We start from the raw sequence: 21507 nt of genomic DNA, 5'->3' as shown, positions 1-21507 counted from the left end.
AGCAGATTCATTATGCTTCATACTTTCCCCCAGGAAGCTGGAAACAGCAGCTACACAATAAAGCACTCGAATCTGCCATGCATGGCTTTTTGATCTCTGAACCTACTTGATCTAAACACTTGAAACACAAAATGAAATAAATGGTGCAAAATTGATTTCATTGCCAACAAAGAGTTTATGAAAATCTACCAACCTGTTCTTTTTAATTGTGCATGTTTCCCCAAACAGTAACTCTGCCAGCCACAGCTCAGCATGAGCTGCAAGAATTAATTAACAAATGAAAATCCTGGCATTTACCATTATCACAGGCAGAGCTGTTTGTCAGACGTTGCATTCCTTGCAGACCCATCTGATCAGGAACAGCCTTTCTGTACAGGTTCTAGCTGCCTTATTTATCTATTTATTTGTTTTTTTAAAAATACACTTAATTCATTTTTGTCTGGGAATCACTTGCATTGAATTCAATAGGACTAGCTTTGAGTAGAATTAATGAGAACTGCATTGTTTCTCATCTGAGTAAGATACTGGTTGTACATCTGCAAGACAAATTAGAAAGATGGAACTTTTATGCAGCCAAATGCGTACAGGTTTTAAACAGAGTTGGAGAATTGGAAAGTCCTCCTCCATAGTCTCTGTACAGTGACGCCAATGGGATCTGGGCTTTTGCACACTCAGAACTGTGTGCTGGTGACTACTTGAAGATCACTAGTTGCAGGTAAGAAATCTGTCATTGGTAAATACCGTACCTTTCTCTAGCAGCTATCACTGGGTGAAGCCAGAATAGCCTTTTAGCTAGGTCCTGTTCCTGGCAAATTCTGAGTGAAATAATAATAATAGTAATAACAGTAAACTTTACCAAGAAGTGGCTTTTAGCCTCTACTTGTATAGCTATATTATTGTGGCATATTGCTAATCCCTCTGTTAAGTGTTAATTTTATGAACTGACAGTATCTTGCACAGCAAATGCATTTACTCAGCATGCACATCTAGGGTGAAATTAGAGATACACAAAATACACTTGCCCTCCATATGTGGCCCCTGCAATGTCTTTTAAGCAAAATGATGAAGTGACACCTCTGCACTTTCCCCCCTGCCTGTATAAATGGCACCCCTTGAAATGGACCAAGGAAAGGGACATTCAGAGTGCAGTCATATATGGAGAGAGAGAGAGAGGCTATGGGAATTTGTGGACAGAGTGCTAAACAAATTGCTTTGAACCCCTCTCATCCACAAATGTTCAAATGCATAAATGTCTAAGTATTCCAAATCAAAATAATAATTAAAATACCTAACCAAAAGTTGCTTTTTTGGGGGAAGAGTAGAAATTGTTCGTGTAATTGGACCATTTCATCTGTTTGTCTATTTGGGCTATTTCCAACGCCCTAAATAACCTTTTTCAATGGTAGGAATCGTAGATCTACACCCCTCCCCACCCCAAAATATAAATAAAGTACTATCATGACTGCTTTTGCATTCTTTCTTAGGCATATACATACTTAGCAACATTAGGACACCAGATCTCAAATCAATTGCTGTTTGTGAAATGTGAGCCCAGCAAGTTTGAACTTCAGAGCAACTCCAAAGCACACAACATAAAACTGTATCTTATCAATTTGCAACGTCAATAGAGGCTGGGGCTAGATGATTTTGCTCTGTTTCATAACAGTCACGTGTCTTTTGTAATGTCTAATCCCACCCCTTGTCAAGAGATAAAATACAAAAAAATTCTATTGTATTCTATCTTCTTAAAGAAGCACTTTGCTCCTCAGAAGTAATAAGGTGAGAATTACCTTTTATCCTGATCTGTGCACCATTGCATACATTGCAGGCAGTGTTAATTGGGCTTTCATGTCTATGTCTGCCCTCTCTCCTCTCCCTAAGGTGGGAGCAACTTTCTGCCGGAATGGGCAGCAACCTGTCTCTGTTCATTCTTATTTTTTCCCATTGTTGCATGACACGTGTGGTTCATGATGGATATTCCTGTAGTGGTGTAGTAGGGTGGACTTCAGCACTTTGCTCTCCGCTATGGTGGGCTTTAAATGTGTTTTTTCCTCTGCTGCTTGGGATTTTCTACCTTCACCAGGAAAAGAAGCAAATGGAGCTAAAATGTAAATGTAAAGCATAGCTACACTTGCCTAGTAAAGTGTATATGTATAGTCCTTTATGTAAACAGTTTGCAAACTAACCTTGTGATATCTCTCTATCTCCATCACTGTGAACTTCGTCTTTGAATCGTGCTAAAGCAGAACCTCAGCATATTAAAGGAGCAAGCACAACTAGGGGAGGCTTAAAGAAGTGCAACATCTGATAGAAGGGAAAACATGATGATTCTACTCTAGAAGGGCAGATGATTGTAAAGAAAGAGAGCTGTCTGACTGCAGGGGTGAACGTACATATTAAAAGAGGCAGAGAACGGATGCATCCTCCTCTTTGGGCCCAGAATAACTGAATAGCAGAGGAGGAGCCGACAATCCATTTAGGCTTTAATCTTGCAATGATGCGTGGGAAGAGAGAATAGTTGCCGTTTCCTTCTTTAAAATACATGTGGGGGCCTGATTCTTCTTCCCTTTGTCACTCGCATGTGTCTTAAAGGAGAAAGCTGATGCACTATACTTTTATTTTGGAATAGAATTCACGGGGAGATGTTGCCCTGTAAGACAGTGCTAACACTTACCCCATAATCTAAATTTATTTCTGTTATTCTGAACTTGGTAAAATGGCCAGAAAATGATAGTGAAAGGAAAATAACACCTGCAGATCTTTTAAGCAAATGGATTGAATAACTTCACACTGGCAGTGAAACGTTTCGAATCCAGTTTGAAGGATTATCTGTGAATTGGTGCCTTGGAAGTCTTCATTACATGTGGTGGTAGAGTGAAATCCGGACATTTCTACCTTGATAGGAATGCCTGAAATATTTTACCAAATTAGCGTTGGTGTGAAAATATCAATTAATTAATTAATTAATTAATTAAATGAAGAATACTGCTTAATGCCAAGATGGCATCTGAGTGGTGAATAAAACATAAAAATCAATTATTACAATGTACAACAACACAATCCCATTGAAACAAAAATAGCAAACCCAAGGAAAGCCTTGAAATAAATATGTCAAGATTCCTGAAAGAAAAGGAGACTTTTCAATACCATTACAGTGGAACCTTGGTTTAAGAACAGCTTAGTTTATGAACAACTTGGATTAAGAACGCTGCAAACCGGGAAGTAGGTGTTTTGGTTTGTGAACTTTGCCTTGGAATAAGAACATGTTCTGCTTCCTGTTGAGTGTGTTCCATTTGTAAATTGAGTCCCCTACTGCTATGTGAAAGCACACCTTGGTTTAAGAACACTTTGGTTTAAGAACGGACTTTTGGAACGGATTAAGTTCGTAAACCAAGATACCACTGTAGTCTGTTTTTCTACTACATTTTGTATATCACCTGTCCTCCAAAGAATTCATGGCATACAAATTCCCCCACTTTCCCCAGTATTTTCTCCTAACAACAGCCCTCTGAAATAGGTTGGGCTGAGAGATGGAGCATGGCCCAAAGTCACCCATTGAGCTTTGTGGATGAATGAGGATTTGAATCTTGGTCTTCCAGGTCTTAGTCTGACACTTGAACCACACTGGCTGTCTAGTTGACGTTATTAGACCTTCAAATGGGTGTTTCTCTACTAATGACCTTGGTGTGCATTATAAGTTGTAATAATACATAATAGTTTTAGCTTAGGTTTAATGTAGTGGCAAACCTTAGTCTACCCAGGATTTATACAGTCAAGGCACCGCTGTTCCCAAGCTGTTTCTTTCAGTGGGACGTGCATATTTTAGGCCACTGGCTTTCAGCCTGAGTACTGTACATGGAATGATGCTTATGTGTAGCTCTTGGCCATGTCTTGTATACTTGGAATTTAATTCTATTTCAAAAATAGAAAACATACCAAAGAAGGATCCTTTTTAAGTACACTGATTTGTTGGATGTGGTGAGATAGTGTGTCTTATTGCTAAGTACCGATTCCCCTTTCTTCTACGTACATAGTAGTCTCTGCACAAGAGTAACTTGATTTCTGGTGGTGGTGGTGGTGGTGGTGTGTGTGTGTGTGTGAGTGTGTGTGTGTGTGTGTGTGTGTGAAGGATGGACTCCCTTAGAGTCAAACAAGCTTGATGGAATTTGTTGCAAAATGCAATACAAAGCATAGCTGCTGCTTCTCCTTCCCCCTTCCCCAAAGGAGCTCTTCTAGACTGTATCCTTAGGTAACCGAGGAGCCCATTGGCACTGTGAAATGCAATTATTCTGTGCCTTACATTTTTGCTAGTGACAAACATTTGCTGCTTATCTGAGCAGAATGAATGGTTGCCTTCACACTGGAATTGCTAGCAAGGTGAAGTCAGCAAATTTTGAGGCAAGGCTGTTATGCTTTACCAAAGGTGACAAAGCCCTTCCTTCTTCTCACAAGTAATAGCAGAGAGGGAGACATGGAAAACAGGACAGGGAGTGATAATCAAACCTGCCCTCGTGCTTACTGTAATACTCCATATGACTGATTATCCAAACACCGTCTGTTTCATCTCTTGTCACCTTCTCTTGTTCTGTGGCCATGCCATATTTGCATGGCACCCCACACACTGTTAAGTGTTTCACAGCTAACACTGAGCAGATTCCTATAGAGCAGGGACATGGTCTTTGTGTCTATATATTCAGGTAACCTTTAGGGCCTGGCCTGCTTTTGGAAGTGCCACGTTCAACCCCAGAAATTGCCCAGAGAAGGAATTGTTGTATTTTCAATAGAACACGTTCTGGTGAGTGGTCTGTAGTCCTTCCTGTTTTGCCCAAGACAAAGCCAGCTGGCTTGTGGCTGCATGAGACAAAAGCCCACTTGGGATGATCTCTCTCTTCCCCAACCTTGTCCCTGAAAGACTCCCTTGGGCCTGAAGCCAGGCCCTTCACAGTTCCTCTAATGGGCTGTCATCTCTCAATGGAGACATTCTGTGCTGGCTTTCAGGCTGTGTGTAAAACCTACTAATTTTAGCTCATAAGCGCTTCAGTGATCTCGTGGACTAAGAAAGAATGCTAAAACACTAGTTACCTCTTTGTCTCTGCGCAGGAGAATACGATCCGTTGCTTTTAAAACGGAGATGGTTTTAGAAGCAAGCAAATAATTAGTCAATTGTCTGGAGAGAAATCTTTCTCGCAAGACTTCACTTATAATGCACAGACTACAATAAAGATATATTTTGCAACTGAGATAACTGTTGAAGAAAGCTGGAAGCAAAGGCTAGACCAAGAAAAAAGAACATGGCAATAAATGACACAGCTGTGTCCCCTTTTACTCCAAAAAGACTTTTAAACATTAGTGAAGCTATTTAAGTATTAGTGAAACTGTGGGACAGTACTGCATGAACCACACTGCTGTAATTCCAAGCATCACAAGGGAATTTGTATAAAAGGTACTGCTTGGTACCTTATGTCCCCTCAACAGAAATAACTACGTAGTATATCCTTTGTGTAAGCAGGGTATTCCATGTAAAGGCATGTGACTGCAAGGTTGTACTGTAGCTTTGCTTTAATGAGAAGTTGCATTGAGCTGTTGTAGAGCCTCAGGAAGTTTTGCTTTTTTATGAGTCCTCTATTGGCTTTTTCTTTAGGTTGTGTGTGTTAATAGCTAGTTTTTCTAGGGGAGGGGGGAGCAAACTAGTGATTGAGTGTCATAATATTTTCTATAGGCCTTCTGGGTCCCCACAAAGCAACAGTAGATAACGTAAAAGTACAAATGCTTCAAAAATGCTTAGGGAATTCATAGAAAATTCATCAAACTGCTCATGCAAAAGTTCTCTCTTCTAGTACTAGCCATTCAGTTTAGCACGGCAGTTTTTAGACAATGCTGGGTTGTTCAGCAGTTAGCATAATATAATGTAAGAATGTACAGTGGGAGGCTCCTATGGTTAGCCATTAAATTGTTTAAGCTAACTATGCCATTATTTTGCTTCATGAACTTAGGAAGTGTGGTGTGTTTGTGAGGAGAAAACTAGACTTGGGCATTGGGTACCACAATTTTATAGGCTGGAGAATGTTGAGCCTGCAAATATTCTGATGATCGTAGTTCATGTTCAGGCATTTTGTCATGAAATTATATAGTGGTATTGCCGTTTTGAATCTTGTTGATTCAGTTTGTATTACTTCAGACTTTTGTAAACTTTTGTTTGCTGGGTTTTATAAGGTCACAAAAATGTGAGATTCCAAAATTTACATTCACTTGAAATGTTCCAGATAGCCTGACTTGTTAATAGATGAATTCATCTCTCTGCAATCATGTGCACTGGGAAGCATTACTTCATTGAATGGGGAGAAGAGAGAAGTGTTTTTAAAGTCTGTTGAGTAAGGCTTGGCAGGCAAACCCTGTAAAATAAGAATTTGATCTTGCTTATTCTGTTTTTAAATTGGTTAAAAGTAATTAATTGCAGTTTTCTTTTCTTTTTTAGTCCCTTGGAGGGAGATTGGGAAGACCTCTAGCTGGTGCTGTCAATACTGATGAGAGATCTTATATGCCAAGGTATGGAGTGTTTTGTTTTTTAATAATAATAATAATAATATCTACATTAGTACATCTGCTCTGACTGGAGGTGTCTTGAATTGAACCTGTGACTTCTGCATGCACGGCATGGTCTTTGTCTTTGAACTATGAAACCTCTCAAATTATGACATTGCATGCACTGAGGAAGCAAGATAATGCCTTATCCGTTTCAAAATTTCTATTCTCTCCACCCCCTGCAGTATGTTATTAAACAATGTGCTTTCTGCCATTATCAAAAGTTAACACAAACTATCCTTCCACAAAAGCATTACTACAACATCCCGTTCTTTGCCTAGGTTGTTGCTATGCCTCAAGGTTTTCAATATTTTGACATCCTCCTGTTTAAATGTGGGTGGGTGGAATGGATATTTCCTGATGTTCGAACACATCAGCTTGCATCCTCTGCATATTTGGATGCACTTTTGCATCTAACACAGCTTATTCCTAAGTTAATATGGGCACAGGCAAATCAAATTGTCTTTACGCAGTTCATACTACATTATGCATGTACCCATGTATGAGGATGGCAGGGGAAAGAATTTCAGGGTGTCCCTTGGGGTGTCCAGTGGTGCCGAGGTGGGATTTTCTTTTGACAGTCTGCCAGGCCACTCCACTGGATCCAGACTGGCATTGCCCAACCCTCTGGGCCAATCCCACGGATTCCTCCAGTTCGCTGCCCTTGTCCCATTCCTCCTACCCTTCTGACCAGTCCCACCAAGATGTTGTTGAATCGTGTGTGTGTGTTTTATTAGAACCCCAAGATTTACCATCCAGGTACAAAAGACACACGTTAAAAAAAATAATGATCAGGGAAATTCTGAGTGCTTTCTGAGCCTAGGAATTTCATTTTTTGTACCAGAACTGAACTGAGTTCACTATCCTTTCAAAAAAATAGCCCACTTCTGATATGCTTCTAAATATAAAATTAAATTTCAACCTCCTAATTTAAGTGGAAAAAATTTACTTTGTGATAGTTATCGTTAAGCAGCTGGAAGTTCAAAACCCTGGCAGGATCTACTGCGGACCACCTAGAGCTCTAACAATACATCCCTGTCATACTCATTTAGCCTTTCTTGGATGCACCATTTATTATATCACTTTAAAGACTTCTCTGCAAACACTCTGCAGAAAACCACTGCCCCATTTTGTGCCCGTTGAACTGAGAGTTGAAAGTGGATTGTAGAAGGCCATCCATGGGTCAGGCAGAATTTGAACCCAGGTCTCCCTGATCAGTTAAACAATATTTTTTCTGGACCATCGTGGCTCTTGCTAGCTAGTCCATTACTGAAGTTTGAGTGCTAGATGTTTCAGCATATCCACCCATCTTTTTCTTCATATATTTATTTAATATAAAGCAAGTATCACTGACCTATATCCCAAGGCTGGCAATTGACTGAGTGCTCTGAGGATGTTTGGAGTTATTCAGCTACTACATAATTATGATGTACAGGGTCCATAATACAATGCATTTCAGTTTGGCCAGGTTTTTCCAGCTTAAATATTCGTGGCGTGTCTTTGCATTTACAGAAGGTCTTCTGAATTCACCTATCAGGATTAAATTCATCTGTTCATCTGTCAGTAAGCAACATGTAGTTCCTCAATAGAGTGTGTCACATTTAATCTAAGCGATAAATAAACTTGCATCCTCACCTCCAGCTCATGATAGTTTTATGAGCTATGCAATCCATCTAAAATGAGGTTGTTTAAAACTGGCATAGAGTCTGGCCCAGGTATCTGCTGACTAACCAATAAGAAGCATGATGTAAGCAGCAAGAGATAAAAGTCTTATATTAAATGAGAGACCTGGCTCCTGTATTTTCTACAATATGAATGAGCAAATTTTACTGCCTGACTTGTGACTTCTCCTGTGTTGATATGGTTATCCCTGGCTCCTGGTTTGTTACAAAAATGATATAACATTTCAAATGATTGTCTGGCAAGAACACCATGGCTAGGTTTGGATGAACATATATTGGCTTCTTAACCTTGTGTCTGTGTGCATACACCCTTCCCTTCTCATTGTGCTGCAGTTAATTCCAGACATTTTCAGTTAACCATAGTTTCCCACCACAGTCACAAAACTATGGTTACAAGGTTCGGAACAAGCTAGGATCTTAATCAGCTTCAAACTGTTTAATGTCCTATCTGTTTCTGAACCTGTTAACCATAGTTCCCTGGGGCAGACATAATGGGAAGCTGTGGTTAATTGATTGCTATGCTTAACTGAAGATTTCCCAACTTATTGCAGCACACAAATAAGGGAAGGGGTGGCATAGGGTGAGAGGCTTACACACATCTTATCTTATTAAGCTGAGACATGAGAATCTGGATACAGTCTGCAAGGTTCCATTTAGATAACATGCCAAGCCATGGTTTGTGCCAGGCATGGCTTGAGCTTCTAAAATATGCAAGTGCAAACAGTGCTTCTCTGCTTTCTTTTTCCATCACTTCAGCACTTCAGTCTCTAGGTGCAGTAATTCATTAAGGAGGAGGAACAATCATAGTTTGTCAATTTAGATATCATGTTATACCATGGTTAGCACAAAATAATTGTTCCTAATTCTAGCTCGCTGGTTCATTTTATACTATAGTTTGTCAGTTTTAAGCATCACACCATCAAACTATGACTAAGTATTCTTAACCATGAAGCCTATGGCAGTAGTCTTGAGCCTATGGCAGTAGTCTTTAGCGCAGGGGGCGGCAAGCTATGGTCCGCGGGCCGGATCCGGCCCAGATCTGACCTCAGGATCTGGTCCGTGAATGGTCCATGGATTGTGTGGATTCTGTTCGTTAATTTTTTTCTGCGCCATTTTTTGGGGACGCCATTCCCCACCTCCCTCTCACACACTGCAGTGCCTCCTCCCTCCCTCCTCCTGGCTTCTCCCCACCCTTTGTAGAGGAGGAAGAGGGCTGGGCTGAGCTGGCTGAGTACCACTTTGGGCAGCACCTCTCCAGAGCCAGCCAGCCCTTTGGGGCAGCTCGTCTCGCCATTGCTGCCGCCGCCGCCAGCCTCTGCCACTCGCAAGAGCAGGCACAGGAGCCACAGTTGGCAGAGTGCAGTGCAACGCCTCGCCAAAAGGGCTGGTTGGGTCCGGAGAGACTCTGCACTGTGCTCTGCCAACCACGGCTCCTGTGCCTGCCCTTGCAAGTGGCAGAGGCTGTTGGCGGCAGAGGGATGAGCGGCCTGAAAGGAAGGGCAGGCACAGGAGCCGTGGCTGGCAGAGCGCAGCGCCTCTCTGGAGCCAGCCCGCACTTGCGCGGGCAGCACCATAGGTAGGCAGGGGGAGGGGAGACAGGGAGAGAGAGAGAAGTCCCCTCCGCCGTGTGTGTGCATGCAGTCCGGCCCGCCACAAGGTCTGGGGGACAGTGAACTGGCCCCCTCCCAAAAATGTTTGCTGACCCCTGCTTTAGGGTGTGGGTATGGGTGGGTGTGTCTGTCCACATCCTATATTTCAAAGTCCATATTCTGAATAAATGGGTACTGCTTTATGTATCTCATATACAGTTAATCCTAAATCAGAGTAATATACTGTTCTGGGTGAAAGAAGGGCTGAGACAGACGTGCAAAAATTATGGCAGCCATGTGCATATATCTATGTCTCTAAGATAAGCTGAAAGGGATAGGGTCACAGCTTAATATAGATTTCATTATTTGATTGCATTGTTTTTTTAAAAAAAGTTGCCTGTAGAAAAGTGTGTGAATAAATTGAACCTTATTTTCTATTTTTCTTTAAATTTTTAGCTTCTCTTAAAGTTTGAACATAAAGCTTCCTTTCTGGTGTTAACAATTTCGGTACTTTCCAAAATTACAACTTCCCCTCTTCTCAGTACAAAACAGCAGTCTTATAAAATGAAGAAAGTGAATTTTGCTGCTTAGGGAAATTTTCAAGTAGAAGACAAGATGCAAATAATGATGACTGAAGTGCTTTGCCACCTTTAGTGTGCAAATACGGTTGCTTATTTGTGTACATCCAGGGCAGCTGTACAGGAAAAGACACTGAATACTAACAGTGAGAGTTTTCATTGTTGTAAAGTTATAGGCATCCCTTGCTTCTAAACTAATGGTCACCAGGGATGTCACAGCAAGAGACACCAATGATTCTTCATTCTTCACCAGTCTGACTCATCTCTGCCTCTTGACTCCCTCCTTCCACACTTCAGCTTTTGCCTCTGATTCTGCCACAGACTCTCCCAGCTTACTAAACCTTGTTACCCCTTCAGCTTCTCCTTCTCAGTCTTTTCCCTCTTTTTCCCTGTGACGACTGATTGTTGTCCCACCACCACACCCTGACCTCTGAACCTTCTTCCGTTGGTGGTTCCCCAGTGGATTCCAGCCACCATTCCTCTGCATCCAACCAGTCTATGACAATAGGATTGCAGCCTCAGTTTTACTGCCTATCATGTGATACCAGCATGAAATCTAGAAATTTTTACTATATAAAGTGGGAGGCATTTTTGAGATGCTCAGCATGTTGTCTAGAATTGTATTCTGCCCCATAAGTGAGAGAGCCTAGTTGTTCTGCCTTAAGCTTTTATTGATCATTGCAGATTGGTCTATCATTTCTCATAACTTTTATTTTCTGCACTTAACGTGTTTATACTGGACTCTGGTGTGTGGAGCGAATTGTAACACACTTCCCACAGCTACCCAATCAAATCCTGGCTTGAAAAACTAGATATGCACAAACTGTGCAGCTGCACACAACTCCTGTGGTACCGCATCACACCTCCCTCTGTGGAAGTGGGTCAAGCAAACCAGAAAGTTGCAGTCAACCATAGCTTCCTGGAAACTTCGGTTAGCAGCTTCCAAACTGGCCAGGGTTTGAAAGACAGCTTCAATCCTGGGTTAAAGTTGGCTTGCCAAATGTTCCATGTTAATGCTTGGAAGGCATTAAAAATAGTTTCCAGTTTGCACATGACAGGAAGCTATGGCTAACTCTGGCTTTCTGGTTTGTTTCACTGCTTGTGCATGCGGAAGAATGCAAGCAGCAGCAATGGGGCTGTATACAGGTGCATGTAGTCCATGCATATCCAGGTTTATTAAGTCAGGATCTGACTGTGCAAACATGGCCAGGGTATTGAATGCATTGTCACCCTAAAGTACAAACGAGGAACTTGTGACCCTCTTGATATTGTTGGACTCCTACTCTTGCCAGCATGGACAATGATCAGTGATGATGGCGGCTGGAGTCCAACAACAAATGTAGGGTTACAGGTTTCCCACCCTTGCTGTAGAGTCTTGGTTTATTTACAACGGAAGAGGAATCTCTTAACATGTTGCAAACAAATTGATCAGTATTTTTTTTAGCCTTTAAGATACCACAAGACTTCTCCTACAAACTACCTTGACTACCCCTCAGGACTTTTTCGTGTCATGGTTTGCCATAGTTTTCTACTCTGAAAACACTTGTAACTTTCGAGTTCTTTAGGGCTTTGCAACTGAAAAAGCACTTTGCTGTTTTGGTGTCCTTCCTTAGCAATTTTTTCCCTCCCTCCGAATTGCCAAGCCCTTTGACCCTTTGTCCACATAACTCTAATATTTCCTGTTTAGATAGTGTTATGTAGTTATACAGATTTATGGGAACTACTCTGAGCCCTCTGAGATATAATGAGGTGCAGATCCTGTATTACAGCTTTTCCCAAAAGTGTACATTCAAGTATTCTGCTGCTATTGGGAAAGGAGGGACATTGGATAAAGAGAAAGCTATGTTTTGCTACCCTCCCTGAAAAGTCCCACAGGCAAGGGCCCGAAAGTTTTCTCTGACATACATGATAGAAATTGTTGGATGATGAGGCCTTAAATATTGAGCTTTGTCCCATATATAAGCCCTATGGTAATGTGGTCCAGCTAGACCTGGGAAGCATTTGCATTTGGGTGCTGGAGGCTCTCCTGAGAGTAAACAAGAGAAGGGGCAGCCAGCCTTGTGGGACTCAGAGAAGCCTTCTAAAACCAGTGAGATGATGCTGTGGAGTGCCTTGGCTTGGCCTCTGGCAGTTCTGCCTGAATACTATGGATATGCTTGAGCATTCTGCACCTGCTCTTGTAATGATGTTTGTCATTCCTGCCAAAAGCTTTATGGCAATTACCTAATTAAACCTCCCAACATCCCTATGAGGAAATGAGGCCAGGTGCTGGCATTTTACACATGGGGAGAATGAAGCTGAGAGCTGTGAGTGCGTAAGAAGTGCTCAACTCCCAAGTTGCTGGTTGGTTTAGTATGGTGTTTGTGTCGTCTGCTGGAAGCTGCTTACGTAATACTGTGTGAAGGTCATATCTTCATAGCATGTTTCTTTCCTATTCCTCCTGAAATGAAAAGCTTGTACAACCAATAGTGCCTGTTCAATTTTTTTTCAAAAAACTTTCCTTGAGCTCCTAAGCTGCATCATAATTGGCTTTTGAAATGCTCCCTGCTTTCAAGATCAGTTTTTTTGAGGTGGTGCAACATATTAGAGTGCTGGAGGCGGGGGACTTCTAACTGAGAAACACTCAAGGCAAAAACCTCTGGGTACACAGAACTAGTTTCAGACTTGTTTGGGCCCTGTCCTCCGCCTTGCCCTCTAGTTAGCCTTTGGCAATCTAATGTTTGGGAGCTCTTCTCATTCCTATTTAGTAAATTGCTGTTGGCTCCTCTGATTTCTGCAGATGTGTTTTGTCACATAGATTTTTTACAGCAAAGCTTGCATCAAAACCCTCTATTAGTGAGCAAATGTGGCAGTTCCTTGAAAAGAAAAGAAAAATGGCTAGGTTAGTATAGCAGTAAAAGTCACTCATATAAATAGTAGCATAATTCTTTTCAATAAATATCTGCTTGGGTATTTGTCTCATTTAAAAAACAAAAAACCAAGGACCAGACTGAATTAATAGATGTGTGACACAATTTCACCTTAGTATATTGCTGGTCTGGAGAGGGCCCTCCCCAATTTCCCGTCCCCCAATACTATATCTTGTATACCAGAGTGTCAAACTAGACAGACAGCTATTCAGAAGATTCTTTTGCAACCCATTCTTTCAAGAAAAACCAATGTGGTCATTGTTCAGAACTTCAGCACTCTTTCCATAGCTGCCAGCCAGCAGAGTAATTGGCAGAACAGTTGACTCAAATGCCTGCACAAGAAGAGAATTGTTATCCTCCTCCTGACCTACTAACTAAATGACACACATACTAGAACACCAGTGAAACACTTGAGTGATTTCATTTGTGGCCATTATTAGTCTGCACACATCTATAGGAACAACCACAGCGAACTGTTACCAGGAATAGATTGGATTTGACCTCCTAGAATTTGGTAGCTGGGTTGCCTAGCCCAGGCATCAAGCTTTTTTTTTGAAGAAACCCCACTCTTGCAACAGCAGCACATGGGTGTAGATTAAGAAAACCAGGAGGAGAAAGCCACCCGTTGTCACAAATGTTTCTAGAGACCTTAGAGCAGCTGCTCTCACTTGAAGCCAGATTCACCTTCATCATGCTTGCTTATTATGGGCTGCTTTGAACACCACCTGGTGCATGCTAGATACTATGCCTCCATAGTACTTGGTCCTACCTATACCTTTGCTGCTAGCTGGATTTTGGTTTTACATTCCTCTTAGATCTTAGTAAAAATGGTTTGATTTGTTGCTTAATTGCAATGTATATTTATTAATACAAGATGTTTTGATTGGCCTCATATTTGTATAACTATTTTGCTCAAAATTTGAAGATGTACCCTTTTGATTAGTGAATTACCGTACCTTAAAACATTGCTGTTTTTCTCATGTGAACTTTCCCAATTTTGTGAGCCGCTTTGGGCATGATTTTCCATGGAAAAGCAGCATTAAAAAACCTAAAGATTTGTCTTAACTTTCTCTGCAAGACTCATTTTCCTGCACCCAAGAAAGGCACTAATTATAGTGGAGTGAAACATATATCTAACATAATAGCGAATGTTGTTTTGAAAGGTTGTGTGTTTTTGACAAAAGAATACCTGTCTGTTCTACCACAATTAATGGTGCAGTCATAGAGGGCGAATTTGCACATTTGATAGCTAGAGCTGAGTGCCTCTGGGCATGTGAGGAGCATATTCCCTTTGCAAAGGGGATGTGACTTTGTTCCTCTGGTGAAGTTGGTGTCCTCTGCTCTTCATCCTATTTCCTTGTCTATGGAGATTATGGTCCGACAAGATACCTTGGGAGAAAATGTAGGGTAAGATGGCAGGTAAATGGGTAGAGTGGATGTGGAGCCGTAATTAAGGAATTGCTGGTTTGTCTATATGACACCTGGATTAGAGGAGGACTTGCCAGATTTACTTAGCATAAATGGATTCTGAACCCTCCCGTTCTGAAATTCTTACCAGCCGAGCGCTTTGCGTTTCCCATTAGGTGTTGCTGGTGAGTCTCTGCTTCACATTGGGAGGCAGTAAGCAAAGTTAAGCCTGCTACCCCAGGCTTGTGCTGAGAGTAGGATCACTGTCCAAAACTGGGCAAATGCATTGCAGGGCTTCGCTGCAGACAGTGGCAGGCTCCGGGAGGTAAGCTGGAAACATAAAAGTATGCTGTGCAATGCCCAGTGAAGCATCCCTCACACCATTGTACCAACATATCCAGAAAGTGTACCTGTTGTATCGAGTATTCGACACTTAGCTTAATGGTGGAAATCACTAAGGATTAATGAAGAGATACTCCTTTCCACTACTGGAGCAAATACGCTAGTGGTATTTAGGCATTCACTCATATGAGAAGGAAAAATGGTGTTGCACAAAATGGTGTCCAGCCCTAGTACCCTCTACTAATGGTGGTGGTGGTGTTGGGAGCCCTGAAGCAGGTAGCATCTTCGAGGTGTGAGGATTTAGAACCCTGCATAGTCAGGGAGCCTACATATGTAGAACAGTCTCCCCACTTAAGACCTTCCTCATTGAACATAGGCATGTGACTGAGGGGCACTGAGTACATTCCAGCTCTTCCCTTCATTCAATTTCAACCAAAGGCATCTTGCGATAACAGCTGGTTCAGATGTGCAGCCTTATATAGGGAAGCTGTAGTAGTGATTATTTTCTTGTTGGCTATAGAAACACACAGCGTCGTATTTGTCCCCTCCCCAAACAGAAATATCCATGCTTAGGTACCAGTGCTGGAAGGATGGATGTCCTGTTACTCCTGCTAAAAGCCTAAACACCTTGGCTTTTCTGCTGCCTGTGGTAATAACTGCTTTGTCTTCTACCATTGCTATTGGCTACTGTTTCACATTCCTGCCAACCTAGCAGTTCGAAAGCACATCAAAGTGCAAGTAGATAAATAGGAACTGCTCTGGTGGGAAGGTAAACGGTGTTTCCGTGTGCAGCCAGAAGCAGCTTAGTCATGCTGGCCACATGACCCGGAAGCTGTATGCCGGCTCCCTCGGCTAATAAAGCAAGATGAGCGCCGCAACCCCAGAGTCGTCTGCGACTGGACCTAACGGTCAGGGGTCCCTTTACCTTTAGTGTTTCACATGAGCACACAACTACCTCTGATGGAACTTAATCAGAGCAGATTAGCATCACAACAGTCAAAAATGGTCTTGTGCACATAACTATACACTTTTCTTACTTATATAGTTAACTAGATCATTTTCCTCTCGTGTTGTACTTCTGAGGATAACAGCAAGAGTAAGAGTTATGGTTGGGGAAACTCATAAATCTAATGGCAAAGTTGGATTGTGATTTCTCCAAAAGAATTAGGCTGCTCTGATCCCATAGCTTTTGCTTTTCTGAATCCTTACTTGGGAGCAGGGCTATCTTGGGGAGGACTGAAAAAAAAAAAGAATGAGAAAGTGATGTCATGGCTTGGCTGGGCTCAGTTGTTGGGGCAGCGAAGGCTGGTTTATAATGTAAACACTGTTAAAATGTTTATCGTTGGTTTTGTCATTTTCCTTATTTGTCGAGTAATCTTGAAGAGAATGAAAGGTTTTCTGGTGCAGCTTAGTGACTGGAGAGATTTCCATAAAAAGGCACAGACATTGCGTTGAGGAGCAGAAAGGTTTCTCAGTTGGCAATGGCAAGTGAGGCCTGACCTTTTACAGGGAGAAAATATTGACCTAAATCATTCCCTATCGGGGATGGGAAAGCAATCTCAGTCTCCTGCAACTTGCCACTATAATTTTCTTGCTTAATTGTACATACTTCTGTGCAGCTGAGTGTGAAAAGATAAATTGCATAAGCAGGTATTAATGCGTTTAGTGGAATTTTAAGGAGGGTCTTGTTTGCCAGAGTTCATAAATGCATCTAGCTGCATTTATTTGTCACTGTTACAAAGTTTAATCCACCCACCAGAATTGAGTTTGATAATATTTGACATCATCTAAGAGGGAAAAGATATTTTTGTATTAGTTCTCTGTGTGGCTTAATGAAGCTCAGGAGTATCAGAGGACAGAGCAGGTTTCTTAGTTTAGTTCCTTTCACAGCCTCTGTGCTTTGTACTGCCCATTTCTCTCCCAAGCTCAGATTTATTTATTTACTTATAGAATCATAGAATTGTAGAGTTGGAAGGGACACCAAGGGTTATCTAGTCGAACCCCCTGCAATGCAGGAATCTCAACGAAAGCATCTCAACAGATGCCCACCACCTCTCATGGGAGTCTGTTCCACTGTCGAACAGTTCTTACCGACAGAAAGTTATTTCCAGTTTTGTGTTGGAATCTCCTTTCTTGAACTTGAATCCATTGGTTCAAGTCCTATCCTCCAGAGCAGGAGAAAACAAGCTTGCTCCGTCTTCCATGTGACAGCCCTTTAGATATTTGAAGATGGCTATCATATCTCCTTTCAGTCTCATTATATTTATATCGCACATCTTCTGTGAACCACACTGAGATCTTGTGATGAAGTGTGGTATATAAATCTAAATAAATAAATGATAACAATCTTCTTCCAAAGGAACCAGGGAAAACATATGAACACTAAAACAATACAATTAAAACTTCTGGGGGAGGGGAACAGTTAAAAGCTTCTAATCAATAGAAAAAATCTTTAAATTCGGTCTCATTAAATTGGTTTTGGCCAAATCTTGATATAAATCTCAGCAGTTTGCAACTTGTTCATCCACCTCTACTTGCCTGGCCTTTCCTTTCCTTTTCCCTTCCCTTCCCTTCCCTGACAGAGACAGCAGGCAGGTCTACCTCCAGCACTGACCCCCCCCCCCCACAAACCAGGAACCGGGGTGGGGACCCCCTTACACATTGTGTTGCTTGGCAGAAAACTTTGCCACAGCAGCTAGATAAAATGAGGATGCTGGACCTGGAGGGAATTGTTCCATCACACTCACTGTGGCATTGCGCACTTGGTAGGACCACAAATGAATGCATAATTGATCTCAGAAATAGATGAGATTTTTCATATGAATGAAATATGAAAATTGTTTAATTTTGTCCAGTTCTAAATTGAGCTGGAGAATGTGTGCTTCACCTATCACTAGTTCAGTCTGTTTTCCTTTATTCAATGAAGTTTTGAAACAATTTTGCCACTAAGGCATAGTTTATAAAATAGTAATAATAATATTTAAAAACTGGAAAACTTACTTTCTACTATATATATCAAACTGCTTCTTTCTGGGTGCCCCAGATTACAGTCCTACCTCGGGTTACAGATGCTTCAGTATGTGTGTTTTCGGGTTGCGCACCGCGCTGAACCCAGCAGTACCGGAACAGGTTACTTCCGAGTTTCGGCACATGCACAGAAGCGCCAAATTGCAACCCGCACGTGCGCAGACGGGTTGCGAACGTGCCTTCCGCACGGATCATGTTCGCAACCTGAGCGTCCACTGTAAATACATACATACATACACTCTTCCTCTCTCTCTCTCTCTCTCTCTCTCTCTCTCACACACACACACACCCCCCCTCCCTCTCCCTCTCCCTCTCCTTCCCCACCCTTTCATTAAATGTGGCACAGTGGACCACAAGTGGGAGGCATTATATTTTTCTTAGATTTTTACTCCATTTTTTTCCTCCTTCGTTTCTTTGACTTTGTCTTGTTTGATTGTTATAAACCAGCTGTATGTTCATAAACCAGCTGTACGGGCGGAAACCTGGGTTATTTTATGTGTGTTGTATAAGCCTGTTACATGTTTTTACTTACACAAAAAGTAATAAAATACTTGGAACAAGGAATTAAGTATTCTGCTAAGCAAGTTGATGCAAGTTGAATTGTAGAATATACAGGCGATCCTTTATCAGATTCTCTGCTTCTGAAGTCACTTTTTACTATGTTTATTTAATATTTACTATCGTAATATTTGCTCATAAAATAACATCTTTCAAAGAGAACATATCGACTAAAACAACAGTATGACATGAGAATGGTGGTGGTGGTTTTTTGTTTTGTATTGCCATGCAATGTTTACTGTGCCTGGAAACTGCAACACATTTTTCAATCATCCTGCTGTGGTTTGATGATTTGTTTGCTTTTAAAATGAGTTTTGTTTTGTTAATGCCTCCATCTGTTCTTGAGGGGCAAGATAAAGATCTATGATGTTCTTAGAGAAGCCAGGGTTTGACCCATTTGGCTCCCAACACCAGCAGCTTGGAGTTTAAAACCTGTGAGTGCTCATACTGCTTGCTCTCTACACATCTACAGATTCACAGTTGTAGTCATAAGTTGCTTCTGGTGAATGTTTATGAGATAGAAGCCACTCCTCCTATTAGTTCTCATTGAATCAAGAAAGCTCAGAGGAGAGAAGGCTACCTCACTCTTTGTACCTGGGTGGAGAGCCTTTCTTTAGGCCTCTCACATCTACAGAGCCTTGCAGAAGGTAAAAAGCTGTCCTTGCCAACCCCAGCAATTCAGACACAGGTAGCCCTCCACACATATTGAATCTTCTATGTCAGTTAGCAAACAGGTGAGAGATAGCAGTGGGGCAACTATAAATAATAAAGGCTGGCTACCAGGTCCAGTCTAGACTTGTGGACCTCATTGAGTCTCTTAGGAGTTATCAAGTTTAGCAGAAGGAATAGCCACATCACACTTGTCTGTCATTGGCCACTATATACCTCTGTTAATAGGCCTGAATGTGAAGATTCAGAAGCGGTTTGTTTCATTACTATCCCTTGTGCATTATTTCACTTGATGACCATAACTCCATTACTCCTTTTCTTTCCTTTCCAGACTGTCAGTATTTGAATAGACCACATCATGCGTGAATACAAGCTAGTGGTCCTTGGCTCAGGTGGCGTTGGGAAGTCTGCTTTGGTGAGTTGAGTCTTGATTTTTTTTAATCGTCATGACCATAATCATACAAATAATATTATCAAAAAAGCAGTCTTGAAATGCTTGACCCTGGTTGTTAATGCCATAATTAATAATTTGCATTCAACATACAAAGCAAAGAAATCAATGACTTTTACTAGGTGTAAGTATAGGAGGAAAAAGCTGGCCTGAGCTTGATGTTGGGGAATTCTAGAGTTAAGGGCGGCAGTGACTGGGAGGGTTTCTTTGAATTCTGCAGCCAGTAAACCCTGCAATCTGTGATTAGACTATTTAGGTGAGGGATTTCCAACTTCCATTTACTAGGGGGTTACTTTATTCTCTAAAGTGCTCTGGGGAACTAAAACGTGTGTTGTTCTGTACAAGCTGATACCCTCATGAGATTGTCTCCGTAAATATTTTGTGTTGTCTAGCAGCAATGACATCTAAATTACGATGTACATATGTTCAGATATAGCATTACAAACGCATATAGATGTAGATAACGCATATAGCATCCAAGGGATATCTACAGTGCCTTGAAAGTTGAGATTTTACTACTTTTCCTCGCAAGTGAAATTTTATACAAACCTCTCAGCAGGCCTTGATTAAAATCAGGGAGGGGCATCAGGACCAAATAAAATTGGGCTGTGGCTTGCAACTGGCCCAGAAGAAACCAGTTGGCTATCCCTAGTTTAGGTCAGTTTGTCTATGTCTGCATTTTTTTATAAAATGTGTACATTTTGCTATACGTTACTCCACATAACGTACAGTGTTGGGCTTTGTAAAACAGTCACCTTGGGAATAGGGATGGGCCTTGATTATGTGGCACAAGAAAGGATTAGGACTTCTGCTGAGAGCTTGTTCAACAACTGGCCATGGTGTTCAGGCTCCTTTTTATTACACAACATAGTGGAAAAACAGATTCTGATTAAGTGCTGATCTCTAGGATTCTGGAGAGGTTATGAGTTTCGCTTGGAATACACTTTTATTTAGCTTTGTAGTGTAGTCACAGCACTGTAGCTTTCTAGACTTTGCAACTTGTGCTCTGGCTAACTGTGTCTGAATTGCTGGAGCTGAACTATTGTAGAAAGTTTAAAAATACCACATTTTTAGATGCTGGTAAACATTGCTGGCTATTTTAAATTAGACGCCTTCAAATTACTGTTCCTCCGTGTTTGCTCTTCTCCTGTTTTTAAGCAGCCTTAAATAAAGTGAGACGTGTGGGGAGCTGGGCTTCAGAGACGCAATGAATTCCATGTGGTGTAGGTTCTTGTAGCATTCTGTGGCTGATGGTTTGCCATTCTCTGTGACATTGAAATAGACATGCAGACTAAAAACTGCCATGCCAGGACGGGGATGCCATTTTTAGTGGATGCCCACAATATGCTTTAAAATAATAAAACCAGAATGAAAGAACAACTTACACCTAATGAGCACGTACGTCTTTCCCCAAAATGACTTATGCTATGGTGACAAAGCAAGTGAGCAAAGCCAATTTGGCCACTTAATAGCTGTGGTCTTGCTGGGTGGTTCTGGAGCAAGATGTTCTCCTTTGCTATTTTTGCAGGGCGGGTAATAGTGAGATGATGGACAGAAATATATAAAATTGTACAACACTTTCCTCTGTACTCTTAACAGCAAAATTCAAACTGTAAAGCAATACGAATAAAGGTCTTTGATAATCTTCGGAATGTTGCAGCACTCCTGGCTAACTGAGTTGGTGGGAGGATGATCTCGTTTGTGTCTTCACAT

The 21507-nt window shown here is 41.5% G+C and overlaps 1 protein-coding gene across 5 annotated transcripts in view; it reads left to right on the top strand.

Moving 5' to 3' along the window:
* RAP1A (RAP1A, member of RAS oncogene family) overlaps positions 1-21507 on the top strand; it is an 89567-nt gene that overhangs the window by 44398 nt on the left and 23662 nt on the right. For 4 of the 5 annotated variants that reach the window (XM_083745452.1, XM_083745453.1, XM_083745454.1 and 1 more), the window contains exons 2-3: positions 6476-6546; positions 19675-19758. In XM_083745452.1, coding sequence (XP_083601578.1) covers positions 19702-19758 — 57 coding nt within the window. In that variant the 5' untranslated portion in view covers positions 6476-6546; positions 19675-19701. The remainder of the gene's footprint in view (positions 1-6475; positions 6547-19674; positions 19759-21507) is intronic. The other variant, XM_083745456.1, reaches the window with a different exon arrangement.

Source organism: Podarcis gaigeae, assembly GCF_964106915.1.
Source record: "Podarcis gaigeae genome assembly, chromosome: 6".
Classification (NCBI taxonomy): domain Eukaryota; kingdom Metazoa; phylum Chordata; class Lepidosauria; order Squamata; family Lacertidae; genus Podarcis; species Podarcis gaigeae.
Note: the sequence above shows the minus strand (reverse complement) of the source record. Positions and strands in the feature narration are given on the sequence as shown.